We start from the raw sequence: 16382 nt of genomic DNA, 5'->3' as shown, positions 1-16382 counted from the left end.
AACAAGGCAAACAACACTATCTTGAGAGAGAGACAGCAAAGACATGGAGAACACCACTGGGCCAAATTCACACCTGGTGTAACTTCTCATGTAACTGAAGCCAGGCTGGCCTCAGCCTTTCATGCAGTGTGTAGAAATTCCAGACCGCTTGGTTAGCGCATTTATCTTGCGGACCACCCTTGAAAGGTTATCTAAATTGTCTGGCTCCCACTTCAGAAGAATGTGCATCCTCAAGGATGTAATTTGTGCAGCAGTAAGAGAGCCGCTTTCTAACAAGCTTCATGCTGAGAAAAAAGATTCTGGAAACTGCTTCATGCAGTTATATTGTCTCCAAAGTTTTAGGGCCAAATGCTGCTGGTCCATGACAAATGGCCCTCAAACGAGTGCAGACAAATGCTGCCAACACATTGGTAACATGCCCCTCCATAGCCTCACCCATGGGCCAAAAAGAAAAAAATAAAATAGATGCAGGATCCAGCACTTGGGACGTACAGAATTGGGCCCCAAAAGATCACTCAGCCACATGACCGGATTTTACTACAAAACTGTTTAACTCAAACATTGGTGGAAGAGTCTTACCAAATTTGCCCAAAGTATTTAACTCTTTTATCAGAGCAACAGGTGGTCTGCCCCCAAAAGGAACCAGGGCCCTAGAGTTTGGTGGCAGAACTCATTTAAAAAAACAGGTGTTTGTTTGGGCATAGTAGAGAGAGGGTGATCAGAGCCAGCTGAGAAGGGGTCAGCTGATTTCCTGATGCGCTCCTGTTTCCTGTAAAGGCTGCAAGAAGGGGCATGGGAGCTGATGCTCAGGAAGTAGGATAGCTTCCCTAGCAGGGAGATTCCTTGGCAGGTGTTTTCCAGGAGGACTGGGAAAAGAGCTACCAGGAGTGAGGAGACAGGTAAGGAAGACCATGGGTCAGGAGGAATTAGCTGTTGGGTTTATGTTGAAGTGGTTTGTTGAAGTTTATTGGTCCTACTAATATATGGTGCCTTGAAGGGCTGAGTGGACTCTGGCTGTGGTGTTAGTCCTCCCTTGTCTGGGGAGACAGGCCAGCAGCCTGCAAAAACAGAGATAAACATGGTCCTGGATGCTTTTGAGTACTGAAAATGGGATTCAGGCACTCACTGCATTATGGAGCAAGTGTTTGTGTCCCTGGAGACCATTTTGTCTTAATTATTCACTGACAACATTTCAAATGCAATTGAAGTAAATGGGGCCAAATTCTGCTCTCCTACACCAGTGCCTATCTGGAGTAAAGTCATTGGAATGACTAGAGTGCTGTAAGTGAGAGCAAGGTTTGGTTTGTTTGTCTGTTAGTGAAAACCCATTAATGGGCCATGATTCTGCCCTCTTACTCCAGGGGAAGTGAAGTCAGTGGAGCTATTCCTGCTGGAAAACTGGTGTCAAAAGAAAAATCCTAGAGACTTTTTTTTTTTTTTTTTTTTAAATCCAAATAGGAACATTTTAGGGATAACAGAACTGGGGAGGATAGGTGAGAGTTCTGCGTCAAACAAGTGGAGATCTGTAAGATTAGTTATTTAGTTATATAGACACTGTGTAGTGAAATTGTTCTAATCTTAGTTTTATTAGCATCTTGCTGTGAATACTCCACAGGGATCAATTCTCCACTTCCTCAGATGGTGGAGTAATGCTATTGAAATCCATAGCTATACCAGTGTAAGTGAATGAGGAATCAGGTCCTTAATGATCCGAACCCCTTCTGATTGGTACACCGTTAAGCTTTAAGCACTGAATTCAACAAATTCTTACATGAAGCGTCTCAAATGGGAGAGGATAAAAAGAAGGGGTGCTGTAGCCATAGAGGATGGAGAGAAGTGGAGTGGGTTGGAGTTAGTGTGAGGATTTGAAGGACAAAAAACTTAGGTTTTCAAAGTTCTCCCTTTCCAAAGCAACTGACCTAAATGGTCAATACTGTCTGGCTGGGGGAAAAAAATCATTCTGGACAAAGGTTTAAAGTGCTCTTTCACTCTGTCTTCATGGGCTTCCATCGGTGATTGCTCTCAAACTTAGTACAACGAGTCCAGCTTGGCAAATTGAAGCTGAGACACATGCTAGGTTCATTCTGCCTTGTGTATCATCCTCATCAAAAAAGATTTTGCTGTTGGAACTTGCATAACAATTCTACTGACAAGCCAAAACTGAACCCAGCTTCCTCTTCCAGAGCACTGTTTCTCTGCAGGGTGAGCGAACTTGTTTCGGCCAGTAAACAGATATGTCCCAAAATATACACCGGGAGCAGGTCTGTGGGGTAATAGAGTTCCAAGTCAGCACAAACACTGTTCATCTTAGATCTGCACTATAATATGGAACTTCAAGATCATCAGTTTCTATAAATTGGTCTTTAAAGCAGAAGTAAAACATAGTCAGATCTGGCTGATGCTTAAGAGTTGCATATAAAGAGCCACAATTAAATTACAGCAAAGGAGATTTCGGTTAGACATTAGAAAAACGCTTCCTAACTGTCAGGGTAGTTAAGTGGTGAACAAATCACCTAGGAAGGTTGTGGAAACTCCATCATTGGAGGTTTTTAAGACCAAGGTAGACCAACACCTGTCAGGGACCTAATACTTAGTCCTGCCTCAGTGCAGGGGACTGGAATAGATGACCTAACAAGCACCCTTCCGGTCCTACATTTCTATGATTCTATACACAAGAAAACACTTGCAGTACATGCTAACAAAAATTTGGTTGGTCCTGTAAAACCCAGGCACAACACTGCATATTCTTGAGTGCTATCGATCGTACCTTCTCTAATAACAACTCACATACCTACACACGTATATCTGAGAGAGCACGCTCAATCTCTTTGATAGAGCACTCCTGTAACAATACTACCTACAACAAAATACTGTGGACTCATGCAGTGCGGATCCTAGCCTGCATGGTACTTCGCATCATCTGTCAATGCCCACTGACCCGTCTATGTCCAGGGAGTCTAAAGCATTCAGCAATTCCTAGCAGGTGCTCAGCATGTTGTCGAATGTATCCATAGGGGGTCATTTGCACCTAGACCTGCACTAGGGAGGAAGAGCAGAGGTTAAATCTGTACTGCAGAGATGGGTGACAGTACAGACCCTTGCACCATAAACCCTCAAAACAAAATGAGACTACAAGGGGGGGGGGGGGGGGGAGTCACTAGTGGTGCTTCAATGGGCTAGTGCCAGCCTCACTAGAGAGAGCTGGAGAGACAGATGAGAAACTGGCCTCGCTGTGCCTGCCCCATCATGATCCCATGGCCCAGCACACCAGCCAGCAGCACTGGTCCTGCAGAGGAGGAATGTATCCTGCACTTTATTCCAAGGTGCCAGAGCAGCTGTGCTCGCCTGGCATACTTCCACAGCACACGGGGGCACTGTTCCTACCACACGCTATGGCTTAATGCCACAGCTGACCCCAAACCTGGTTTGTTTGCATGTGGAATAGTATACACACAGCCTTATCAGAAACCCTGCCTTAGCTTAGACTGGTCCCCCTCCCTCCCCCTCCATAATCACTGCAATAAATCTCTCCCTACCCAGCAGACCTAAACAGGCATTACGCGTGAGCTGTTGTAAAATACGTGGATGGAGTCACGTCTGCCTTTCTTCCCAACTCCAGATACTCTCCTGTGTCCAGTTAGGATGAAATTCAGCCTGATATTATGGGCTCATATGTGGCTCTGTACCATTTAAGCCCCCCATGGGGGGAGCCAGCATGGGGGAAACACAGACAAAGGAATGTTCTAAGGTCCAGTGACAGGCTCTGTCTTGGTGCCAAACAAGCTGATGCAGAGCAGGGCTTGGGAGCAGATCAGGTGTGCTGAAATCCATGACCTTAGTCGTCAAGTGGCCCAAATCCCCGCATAGATGGCTTGGAGGGTTAGTTGCTGCTCTTCCACGCAGTGGTGTTGCACAGGTGCATCAAGCGTGGATTCTGGTCATCCTTCCTGTCTTGTCATTGGGCTACGGTAACTGTATCTGAACATTATCTATGACTTGTATTGCAGTCGCAACACACAGGGCCCCAGACCAGATCAGGGATCCATTGCGCTAGGATATTGTAACAAACATTCATGAAGACATGAGATGAAATCCATCACCCACAGTCCCAGCTCCAATGAGCTTAAAATCTAACTCTCTGGGGAAAGCAGGAGTAAAAGCAACAAGTCCATGGTAGCTCAGGACATACTAAGTTTAAGCTGTCGATCACCTCTGCCAATTGTGTAATGAGCCCTTTGAATGGAAGGTTGTGGAAAGAAAACTTGACTTGTGGCTGTTCCCACCTCCTCCCCCAAAAAAACCCACCAATGAGCAATTGGCCATACATACAGCAATTGGCTGCTTTTGCTCACTCATAATTAATCACTGAGTTTTTTTCAGGAACACATCGATTTGCAGCATAGGATGACCTAGCAGCAATTGGGCCAGAGGGGGTTATGTTGATTTACCCTGGTGGAGATCTGACTCATTTTCTCTGGGAAGCCCAACGTGGCAAATAGATGTGCTGCTGTGGGGAGAGAGGAGGAGTCAGTTATGACCAAGTGCAGCCAGAACTGTGCCAGAAAAGCCTTGTAGTGGAAGAAGGCCATGTGCTTAGAAGTGGCTCCTGTAGAGATGGTTGGAAAAACCTGTTTGTTTTGTTTTTTCCTTGTAAAGTTCCAAATTAAAGTTTCTGGGTTTTGTTTTTTTTTTAAATTACATGGGAAAACTTTGAAATAATTCAAACGGAAACATGGATTTTGATTCAGTTTTCAAAAACTGATCTCAAAATTTCAGATGCTTGGGTTTTTCCCCTTTGCCACTGAATGCATTAGGCACATTGGAACTGCCAGACTGGATCAGACCCAAAGCCCACCTAATCCAAGATGCTTTCACCCACGGTGGCTGGTACCAGGTGCTTCAGAGGAAGGGAAGGGCAAGAATGCCACGGTAGGCAGATATGGGATAATCTGCCCTCACACTTAAAATGAATGTCTAGAATTTTTCACTTTCCTCTTTCTCTTTGCCTTTTCCACTCCAAATTTTCAAAACTTCTCCAGCTTCTGAAACGCTGGAGTTGTGGAGTTTCATTTTTCTCTTTACTCTGTCGCTTATTCATTTTATTGCACTGGGGGGAGGGAGGGAGGGAACGGGGGGAAAAAAAGGAGAAACAAATTCAATATATTGGGAAACAAAACCAACTTTGCATTGCAAAAAAAAAAAAAAAAAAAAACTGTCCTAACATTTTCCTATGGAAACTTAGATGAAACTCCATTTTTTGTTGGGAAATTGCTCTAGTTTCCTGCCTGACACTGCAGTGGGAAGTGAAGAATCAAAATCTGATGGTGGCAGACATGTTCTTAGACCCATTCTTTGGTATGATCAAGTTCAAACCTGAACTTTCCTGAACTTTGGGAATATATAGCTCTAGATCTGAACTTCCCCAGAGTTCATAGGTATATGGATCGGGATCTGAGATAATGTGGCAGATTTTTCCATTGATCCAGTCTGTAAAGTGTCCAGCACAGAATTCCTGTTGACTCATTATGGTAGCTGTCGCTCATTATTTCCACCTGGGAGATGAGTGTGACTCCTCAGGCAGAAGAAGCAAAAGTCTGAGACAGGGAGGCCTTGGAGGAAGAACCAAGTACAGCCTAGTTTTCTTCCCACAGTTACTTCAACAGCTGTCAAAGAACCTCAGGCAGAGGGCTATGTTTGGGTACTATTCTGTGGGTGCATACATGCTTGTGATGTGTTAAAGCAGGGTAAAGGACTCCGCCTTTCATAGGGGTTTTGGTACAGGCTCCTCTTTCTAGCTTATGTAGACATGCGAATGATAATGTTCTCCTGCAGTATGCACCTTTAAATACTGGAATCTGAAACTGGATATGTTCGGTTCTGTAGGAGAGCAACCAAAAATCAAACTCGAGAAGGTAGTGCTTCAGCAGTACTGCGCGTGTGCTCGTGTGCGTGTGCGTTCGTGTTCTGACTGAATGGGGACTTCCCAGTCATGGGAACCTTAATCATTCATTTGAAGAGTATTGGCCTGGAAGCACCTAAAATAGACAGCATCCCATTAGGGTCTCCTATTTGATAATCAGGCCTGTGTTACTTTTCCATTCACACGTAGGAAGTTGGTTTTTTCCACTGTCTCCAAGTTCCAGCAGGGCTGATGAATGAGATCAGAGAATAATGACTTCAGTAGTACTAAGATTTCAGCAAACTCCCCGCTGATGTCAGTGGGGGTAGGATTTCATCCTTAAGGTAGGTCTGCGCTGTATTCAGAGGTGTGATGGCAGCTAGCATAAACATAACCACACAGCTTTAATCTAGCTAGTGCAGCTAAAAATAGCAGTGAAACCACATGGGCCCAGATGTTGGCATGGATTGTACAAGCCCACCTAGAACCCGGGTACATACTCACGTTGCATGCCTGCCAGGAGTCCATGCTGTGGCGGCTTTGCTTCTATTTTTAGCTGCACTAATTGAATTAGCACTTGAGTTGGCTTCGGATCAGGAGCTCTGAGATTTTTATGCATATACAATGGGTCAAATCCTGAAGCATTTTTCTAGTCTGTAAGAACATTTCCATTCTTGTCAACAAGAGATTGCCCTGACTAAGCACTAGCTCAATTAAATCTTGTGTGTATGTGCTTATGCCAGCTGCAGTCACAGCTCGGACTACAGTGTAGACGTACCAAGAGAGGAGCATTAAGGGAGGGACTCTGGTTTTGGAGGCATTTCCATCGAACTGCTGACCTAAGCAAAACTCCACAGAGGGTTCGTGTTGGTCTCAGGAGATGTTCATGCTTCAAAATGAAATAGACCCTTAAAATCCCTTTCAAAAACTGGTATCCTGCAGCCCGCATGCACTACAGAAACATGCCAGGCGCTCTCATCCCCGCGCAAGTCAGAGCCATTAATCAGATTAGTGTAAATTCAGTACTTTTGTTGTCCTTTATAGCTGCTCGAGGTAGCTCCATCTGTAAGTGCTTTCTCGCCTCTCACCAGGGGATCTGCAAACCCAGCTGTGCTGACTGACATCACTGGTAACTGGGAATGACAGCTCAGGCCAAGAGCTGTCTGAAACATAGTACAGAACCAGTGACCTGTGGTAAGTTGAAGCTAAGAAATCCAACCCCATTTTCATAGCTCAGCATCATGCACTACAGATTAACGTGTGGCTGGGGGGGGCGGTGGGGGAACCCTACACTACTCTAAGTAATAAAAGCATAAGACTCTTTAGGTGTAAGCTTAAGTGATCTTCTTTGGACGATGCAAAAGGATGACCCTGGCCTTGCATGTTCGCAGTGCGCAGTGGGTTAAATGTGATTCTCAAATGCACATGGCCAAATAAAGAGCCCCCAGAACAGAGGAGTGTGATGCTTCGGGAAGTAAACTTCAAGCAGAGAAATAAGCAGTTTCTTTCTTCTGTTAGGCAACTTACTAGAGAGGGAGAAATAAAGCAATGAGGCAGCATGGTGAATTACATAAGGGGCTGCACTGGTGTTTGGGAGACCTGGCCCTGCTACTCGGCTGCTGCGTGACCTTGGGCAAATCACTTTCTCTCTCGTTTGTCCCTTTAAACTGTAACCTCTTTGGGGTAAGGGATGCCCTTTACTGTGTCATGTACAGCACTTAGCACAATGGGGCCCTGTTCTCAGTTGTCTTCTCGTCGTGACTGCCGTGACAGTAGTGCCTAATAGTAACAGTTTTAGTTTTGCAGAACTGTGTTTAAAAAAACCTGCGGGGCCACCACGCTACATGTGACCACAATAGCTATGAATAGATCATAAATATGCCCAAAGGCCATGTTTACACACTACTGGACGCAAAACCATCTTTGCTTGAAAATGAGTCAGTTTTTGCTTTAAAAGCATCCTTGGGCTTTAATAAACTGTGAAAATTTCCTATCTTTAATTCATAACAATTTACAAGAAAAGATGGGCGCCACTTTGCACTTTAAAACACCCAATCCATTGCCCATTAAAGTGAAATCTTTCTATTGACTTCAGTGGGCCTGGTCTGTCTGTGGCCTCCCTTGTCACAGCATCGGCACATTTCATAATCTTTAATCAATTGATCCTTACAGCACACCTATAAGGTAGGAAAATGCTGCTATTCCAGTTTTACAGATGAGGGATTAAATGATTTGCCCAGGGTCACACAGGAAGTCTGTGACAGAGCAGGGATGTGAGCCTAGATCTTCTAAGTCTTACACTAGCACCTGAACCATTGCTCATCCTTATTGTGAGCAGGACTGGACCCAAAACTATTTGCATTAGTAATACAAACAAAACAGTGATGCAAGAATACCAAAAACTAATATACTGGTCTTTCTTTTTCCCCTACTCTGGAGGTGAAGTTAGTGGGATTTCATCAGGATTTCACCCTAGGGCTCATGTCCCAAAATAATAGTAACTATTTCTCAGCCTATGTCTAGACTGACGGTGACAAACTTGCTGCCGTCAGATCGATTTATCCAGATCGATTGAGCGGAAGTGGAGACCTGTTCAATCGACCTGGATAAATTGACACTATTAATCCACCTCCACCAGGTGGAGTAACGCAGCATCGATGGCAGAGCATTTCTTGTCAGCACAGCAAACTGAAGACACCTCGATAAGTAGGAGTTAGGAAGTTGATGGAAAATACGCAAGCTACGTCGCGTATCTCAGGTCGACTGCTTTGACGGCAAGTGTAGACATAGGTTCAGTTAAGGAAAATGTATGAACTGCCCCTAACTATTTTCTATTAGCCTACATCATATTACATAACATAATTCAAGAACCAGAGTCAAGCCATTGCTGTGCAGATATGAACTGTGCCCCTAGTGATGAAGTTATCTCCACTGGCCCAGTACCAAATTATGGACTGCAAAGTGTTAATTTCTAGATGTAAAACGGAAATATTGCTGATGATGATTTTCTTAATGGAACTGTAACTAGAACATGTATTTGTCTATTCTATCTATCTACCCAGCACCATGGTATACAAGTGCCTCCAAGTAATACACCTGCATCTGCTACATGTGGTTCTTGTCATTAGTGAACAGACACGAAATTTTTAAAACTGCTTTTAGCTGGCAGTGTTACACATGTGTGCATGCACATGTCTGCCTTTAAATTGCAAGTCTTGTGATATCCGAAGCCTTAGCTCTGGGAGTCATGTTAATTACAATGAGTATCTCAGCTGTCCTTTTAGAAAAAGGAAGCATCTAGTCCTCAAAAAGCTCAACAACATGACCCAAATGTTCAAAAACCAGAAGGCAAAAAAGAATCCTTTTTTTTTTTTTTTTTTTTAAAGTCTTGTAGTTATTTTTTTTGGATATTGGGGATTGGCAGTACTGAGTGTAACTGACCTCTTTCTGGTCTATAGTCCTGACCCGAAATCCTTTGGAGTCAGTGGAAAGACTTGAGTGGGCTTCAGATCAGGAGTGGTGAGATTTTTCTGCATGTGCAGTGGGCCAAATCCTGAAGCCCTTATCTAATCTATAAGAGATTTCCCTGACTAAGGACCAAGTAAAGTCTGACAAAGTGTTTTGGGATTTAGCTGTAGAACGGACCAAATGGGCTTGCTGGACTTTTGTGAAACCATGAAATGAGTTGTTGAATTCTTAATGTTCAAAAACTTGTAGTGAGAGTGTGAAGAGTGAGCAAATCATCCCTGGGGAGTTCCCTTTGGAAGACTGCAGCAAATAAAACTGCCCCATATAGCAATCTTGGCCCAACTTACTTTAGTGAAGAAGTCACTTGATATCCAGGTTACCCTACGGATCGCTCTGCAGGCACCAATGACACTGCACCCTGCCCATGGTCAAGCTCCTTAAAACGCGCTCAGCTGCTTATATTTAAAGGCCTGAGGCTGTGGTTAGTACTGACTCATGCATTGATGGAGTGCCTTGGTTACCTTAGAACAGGTTTGTGCTTCTCCACTGCCTTAAACTACCTTCCTATGCCCCTGATCCTCCGGCAGCACGCAGTAGCTGTTAGTGGTTGCTACAATACATATGCACCCCTGTGGCTGATGCAGGGGCCGTGTGGGGGTGGGAAAGGTGTTCAGTGTCTATGACCTGCAGGTGGGCAGGGCAGTACCTGCCTCTCTGTTCTTTGTACAGCAAGACACAATTTCTCTGGGTATCGCCTTCCGTGCAGCATTCCTGCTCAGCTCCGTGGGGTGCTCCACGCCCCAGGCCAGTGTTGCACTGAGATGGCCCTTTCAGGCTAGGGGAAACCATTTATCTGCTCTTGCAAGTTTGACCTTGCAGCCCTAGAAAGCATAACCGCCTTCTCCTGCAGGGGATGTTCTCCGAGCCATCCTGCTGCCCTGCAGGAAGGAAGCTTTTTAAGAGTTTGCAGCTCCGAGCCATGTGCCGAGCAGAGATAAACCAGGCCTTAGACCGGCGAGCGTCCCTTTAGAGACCGTCTACAGTAACCTCGGCCGAGTGTGCTGTTTAACGGAGCGTTGCAGAGCGAGGTTCTTCGCACTGCCCTTGACCTGTCCTTGCCAGTCGCTGTGATTAACGGGGAGATCTCTGAGCGGGCAGAGTTCACCAACCGGCCACATCTGCCAGATGTTCCGAACAAGGGGGGAGGGGCTGCGAGTTGTGTTTTTAAATGCCCTGCTGAGCCCCTCCCGTGCTCGGCTGCCCCTGAGTTGCGGGTACCCAGCAAGCCGGGCATCCTCTCTCCTCCCAGGGACCCCCCCCGAACCGCTCCCAGCAGCGCTTACCTGGCTCTTGCCGGTCATGGCTAAGGTGGCGTGGCTGGAGAACCGGGCCATCCTCGCCCCGGCCCCGGAAGAGCTGGGCCCGCCGGCGGGGCTCCCGCGGCCCGCCCCGCACTCCGCCGCCCAGCTGTCCGGCAGCCCGGCCGAGCGGCTGAGCCCTTCCACCTGGCGGGACAAGCGCTCCACCTGCGCCCGCAGCCGCTGGTTCTCCTGCTGCAGCTCGGCCACGGTGCGGGCCAGCGGGCTGGCGAGGCGCAGCACCTCCTCCACCTGCCGGTCCACCCCCTGCTTGAAGACCTGGATGTCCACGTGGATCTCCCGCACGGCGCCCCGCAGCGTGTCCTCGTAGCGCCCCAGCGCCTCGCACACGCTCTGCGCGTCCTGGCTGCTCAGCTCGGCCAGGTCGCTGGCCACCGTCTCCATGGCGCGCCGGGTGCGGGCCGCGGGCTGGGGTCGGTCCCGGCCGCTGCGATCCTCGGTGGCGGGGAAGCGCCGGGCTCAGGCCGGGCCCCCCTCGCCGCTGCAGGGCAGCCTCCTGCGCTCCGGCGGGGCGCGCTCGCTTCCCCGGACTCCGGCGCGCCCTGGGCGCTCTCCCCGGCTCGCAGGTGGGAGCGGCTCCGGGGCAGCTCCTTGCCAGGGAGGGGGAAGTGTGGGGAGCCCTGGCCGGGGGGCGGCCGAGAGGGAAGCGGGCGGAGCAGCGGGGCCGGCCCCAGCCCCCTCTGCGCCCGTCTCCGGCTCCTCCAAGGAGGCGCTGCAATTTCAGGAGGGGCTGGGGAGGGGGGCCGGCTTAGTCACAGCTGCCAGAGGCCGCTCGGCTCCGTCAACATCGCTGGCAGGAGGAGCAGGCGTTGGAGGAGCCGTGCAGCTGCAGAGGAGATGCTGGGGGGGGCAATCCGAAGCGAAGGGTTGCAGGGGGCGGGGCGGGAGCTGCGGGAGGTGGTGATGGGAGTGAGGGAGTGAGTGAGGAGGGGCTAGGAAGGAGTGGGAGCCGGGGGTGGGTTTGCAGATCTGGTCTTTCCTGTGTTGCTTGGCTGCTGCCGCCAAAGTAAACATTCCTTATCGCTCCCCGGGGGAGCCCTGGGGCGAAGGCAGAGGGGACGGGACTCTGGGAGAGGGAAGACACCCGCACACTCTCCTGCACACCGACATTCGCACCGACCTGCTCCCCCCCAGACACAGCTGCACATTCCTTCCCCTAGCCCCAGGCAGGTTCACCCCTACCTACCAGTGCAGGGTCAGGGAGACTCTGGCTGTGGCAGACCATGCGGGGCGGGGGGGTGTCTTTCTTTCACACACTCACCCTTTATGATATTGACTCCTTACCAAAGCTGGCATTAATCTTTCACCCACTCTGATCTCACTCTTTCCCCCCTTGACTTGGGTTAACACCCCCTTTTTCTGTCTCTTCTCTCCCATCTGTGGGAAGAAGGGCCCAGTTCACAGCTCTGAGTCAACCCTAGGAACAAATGCCAATGGCCTCCAAGACAATAGTTGCTTTCTTGCCGTAGAAAGGGGTCAGCGCTCAGCAGTTGTCCCCTGACAGGCAGCAGCAACAGAGGCTCCAAGAGTGGGGGCTCCAGAATGAGCTGCGAACTTGGGTAAATGCTGCCTTGATGTATTGCCCAGCAAGCGGCTGCGCAGAGGGTAAATGAGAGCAGATCTGGGGCTATCCTGGGCCCAGCTTATCCCTGGGGTGACCCTTCCAAAGCCAGTCACCACTCTGGTAAGGGGCCAGCTTTAAAAATGAGCTCCTCCTGCAACGCTGCCATCTCCCAGGTTAAGATTCTTTTTGTTTTTCTCAAAGCCCAGCCTGCTGGAATTAGGATATCAACTGGGACCTCAGCTTTCATTTATTTAAAGTAAGTTTCTAGCCTTCATGGTTGCAGAGGAAAGCTTGACAGCATGACCTCTATATGCCCCAAATAAAAGAACCCCGCATTTATTTTTAAAATCTCATGATTTTTAAGACTGTTTTGTGATTTTTTTTTTGTGGGGGGGGGGGAGGGGGAGGTGGGACGGACTCGTGATGTTTGAATTTGATGGTTGGCAATACCAACAGCACAAGTAAAATTCAAGGAGGAGAGGGCCAAACTGGCTGTGGCAATGGCGGCAGCAAAACAGTTGGTCAGAATATTTTTTTTCCTCACTGACAATTTAGATGTTCAGACGATGCAGCCCTGGAAATATAGCAGCTGCCACAAACAACGACAAACCCATCATGGAACAGATAGTATAAAAAATAAACACAAGAATGAAAAAAATACACTGAAGGGCAGCATTAGAAGGGGAAAGAAGACAGACACACTCTGTCCAAAAGCTTCAAGGCTGTCTAGTGATTTAGATGCTCGATCCCATTAGGAATATGATGTCCAAATCTTAGGCAATTTAGAAAATCCTCTCGCTCCCTCTCTCTGAGTTTTGTTCTTTCTGTCTGTCCCTCTTTTTTTAAGTCATGTCTGAAAATAAGATTTAAAAAAAACAACTAATAATTTAGATCTTCTTTTCTGGCTTGAGCCAAAGCTCCCCAAAATCCCTGGGAGTCCATCAACACATTGTGGTCCTTAGTTGTTTGTGCTCTACCTCATAGGATTAAGCCTCCTAGGTTAGTGGAAAGCAAACATTGCCCAAGAACAGCAGTACCACGCCATCTTGTTAAAACAAAAAACCCTTGGTTTGTTTCTTCTCTCCAAATGAGACACTTCTGGAAATCTGTCCAGTGCAATGAAATCAACTTTTTTTTTTTGCCAGCATCAGCGAGGTCCTCATCTACACTGGGCTTTTAACCATGTTTTGGAACTACGGCAAAGTACAGTTCCAGCTAAAGGGGTTTCTGGCATCGCTTGGCTGACCAGCAAGGTTGGAGGCCAAATCTTTTTACAAGTGTGAGCTGTCTGTAGAATTGGGCTTCTGATCACACTGCGGAAATTACCTTGCCCCGTCCACGTTGGCCAGGCAAACAATGTTAGAAATGATTTAGCTGGAATTGTGTCTCTCCATCTATTCATCCAACTTTATGAAAAACACTGTGCTGTTCCCAAACACCACAGCTTACGGTTACCATAGTTGTTTGGATTATTACTGTAGAATGCTGTTTTTCTGTAAAGGTTTTGCACCATTTCTAAAGCACCTAGCTATCACCATGGCATCCAGCCATTAGTGTGATTCCAAAACATGCTTTAAATACCCAGTTTAGCTGGAGCCTTGGACGTGTTCTAGCTTAGAGAGGAACCGCTCTGAAAATGGGAATGTGGACTTTATTGTATCTCAGGGGGTTCCAGATCAAATGTGTTCAGTTTACACATAACAAGATCTGTTTTTAATAACTGCCAGCCCAGCACCATCAGCCTGGGCTCTGAGTACTGCGTCGGACCGTCTTGCACATCATCAGTGGTGACAAAGGTTTGGTGAGCCAAATTATGCCCTCGTTGATACCTGTCCAAGCCCAGTGCCTTCAGTGATCTTGCAAAGGAGTTCCTGACTGGTTGGAATCCAGCACAGAGTTCCCTCAAAGCTGCCTGAAGTGGAATGTTGTTGTTACTTGTTTGTTTCTGGTAGCACATGGGACGTTCTAGATTTGTACAACCCAGCATCTGCGCATGGAAAAGCCTACACAAAAATGAATTAGAATCTGCAGTTCAACACTCCCTGGGATCAGGACCTCAATTTCTTTCCATCACTTCAGACTGTAGTGCTAATAATGTGATAATATTGCCTGCAAAAGAATACTGTGCTTCTATGCACTCCAAGAACCAGAGAATCCATCATAAGGGGATTTACTCACATGCATGTGAAATTTTTAATTCAATTTTAATTTTTTGGCGACGGGGGGGGGGACACCTTTAGGGATTATGAAGTTTTCTTAGATCCCAATCCTATAACCCTTATTCAGTTGACTTGCTCTTACTTATGCAAGTAACACACATGCAAATAATCCCATTGAAAATAGAACTGCTCCCATAAGGATTATTTGTCTGAGCAGCACGTTCCATGAGCATTTCCCTAATGTTTGACAGTAGAGTTCATCCGATTTAAATATATTTTCCCCCCTGATAATATCTTTCAGAAACAGATCCACATTGTATTTAAACTATTATTGCACCTTCAGCAGTTGGACACTCAAATGTAGAATATAAACACTTCCACAAATCTTGTAAGAATCCTGCATAGATCCTTTTTAAAAAAATAAAAAAAAAAAAAAGAAAGAAAAAATCTGTCTCGTTTGATTGGGAGACAGGAAAGAACACTATATTACCTAATCTATTAAGTGTTCCAACAGTTATTTCATGTTAAAGCTTAATGCCAAAAATTTTTGTGTGCATGTGTTTTTGTAAAAATCTATATAGCTATTTTGGCAGCTCTCAGCTGACCATTGCCATATTTTTTCCAGTGTTTGGAATCTTTGATATCAACACTGCTAGAGAACAACAATCTCAGACAAAAATAGCTTTATTTGCAGTTATAACTCTTTAAACATTTCTCCTTGAGGTTTGAGAGTGAAAGATTGGCACATCCCACCAGCCATGAGATCATCCAAATTAAACTTAATCCAATCAATTAACTCCTATCCCTGTAAATGCTGTCAGTAAATGTAAATCCAAATGCTATCAATTGATTTACATTCTTGGATTATTTGCCAGCACATAGAGAGTATGATAAAATAGGCTGTTAGTCAATCAGCAGTGTAACATGGAGCTAAAACAAATATTAAGTCAGAGTTAGCTGGCAAGGAGAAATTCGGCAGTGATTCAGATGTTCCTTTTAACATTGAAACTTGAGTTTGGGATCTGTGGAAAGGGGGAAAAAAGATGATTGTTGTGGGTTCTATGTGCTCACTCTTTAGTTCCAGTTCATGCAGAGTAACTGCTTTTTCATAATATTTTGATACTGTATTTGGTGTGTTAAATACATTTTTGCTGATGGCATAATTTGGCCAATAAGCATTCATTGTGTACATTGAAATGTTCCTGGCAGGGTCAGCTGGAGATGATATACATCAGGCAGAATACAGTGCCCAGGTGCAACAAAGTAGTTTGTTTGGGGATTTCAGACAATCCTTGTGTTTCTGGACCAGGTCCTCAGCATGTGTAAATTGGTAGAGCTCCATCCAACCCAGTGGGAGTTGGCTGACGTAACCCAGCTGGGGATCTGGCTGTACATGTTTACCAGTCACTCTGAGTGTTATTGGAGTCCACTTCGGACTTGATTCTGGCCTCATGCTTGTTTTACACCAGTCTAACTCTGTGATTTCAATAGAGATGCTCCTAATTTACTCTGGTGTCAGTGAGAGACAAATCAAGCTTTGTCTTTTAAAGTAGCTTAATCTGATGCCCCCCATATGAGTTAATCCTGCTCAGGGGCTGGGAAACTGCAGGGTGGAATTTCCTCTGTTCTCTCTGAGGTGCAGGGTGGGGAATGGAAAAAACACAGAGGCTGCAACTACTGGTTTGTTTTTATTGTGAATGTGGCAGCCCAACAAGGGGTTAAAAAGGAGGCTTCCAGCCTTTGTCACAGATCTCCTTGGGTTGCAGATCTGTTTTCTCTCACAAGATTTACGTCAGTGTGTGCAGTGACATCATGCTCCTTATCTCCCTTGGAACAGGCTGAAGTTCCATATGGGGCCTTCCTCTGCTCCTTCCTTTTAATCTCCAGAGGCAGTGTTTGATGCTGTAGAACTT

General features: G+C 46.5%; 1 protein-coding gene and 1 long non-coding RNA gene across 5 annotated transcripts in view; one reads left to right on the top strand and one right to left on the bottom strand.

Moving 5' to 3' along the window:
- Positions 1 to 11465, bottom strand: part of SMTNL2 (smoothelin like 2) — a 42247-nt gene extending 30782 nt beyond the window's left edge. The window contains exon 1 of one of the 4 annotated variants that reach the window (XM_067537975.1): positions 10711 to 11465. In XM_067537975.1, the coding sequence (XP_067394076.1) occupies positions 10711 to 11130 (420 nt within the window). In that variant the 5' untranslated portion in view covers positions 11131 to 11465. The remainder of the gene's footprint in view (positions 1 to 10710) is intronic. The other 3 variants (XM_067537978.1, XM_067537977.1, XM_067537974.1) reach the window with 3 other exon arrangements.
- Positions 813 to 10552, top strand: LOC137146593 (uncharacterized). Its single transcript, XR_010917984.1, has 3 exons — positions 813 to 899; positions 6991 to 7093; positions 10278 to 10552. It is a non-coding gene; the product is annotated as an uncharacterized lncRNA (long non-coding RNA).
- Positions 11466 to 16382: the final 4917 nt, after the last annotated feature.

The sequence above is a fragment of the Emydura macquarii genome, unplaced genomic scaffold, assembly GCF_026122565.2.
Source record: "Emydura macquarii macquarii isolate MOO-44397 ecotype Brisbane River unplaced genomic scaffold, CSIRO-AGI_Emac_v2 contig_450, whole genome shotgun sequence".
NCBI classification, from domain to species: Eukaryota; Metazoa; Chordata; order Testudines; family Chelidae; genus Emydura; species Emydura macquarii.
The sequence above is the reverse complement of the archived record's forward strand: the minus strand, read 5'-3'. Positions and strand labels throughout refer to the sequence as shown.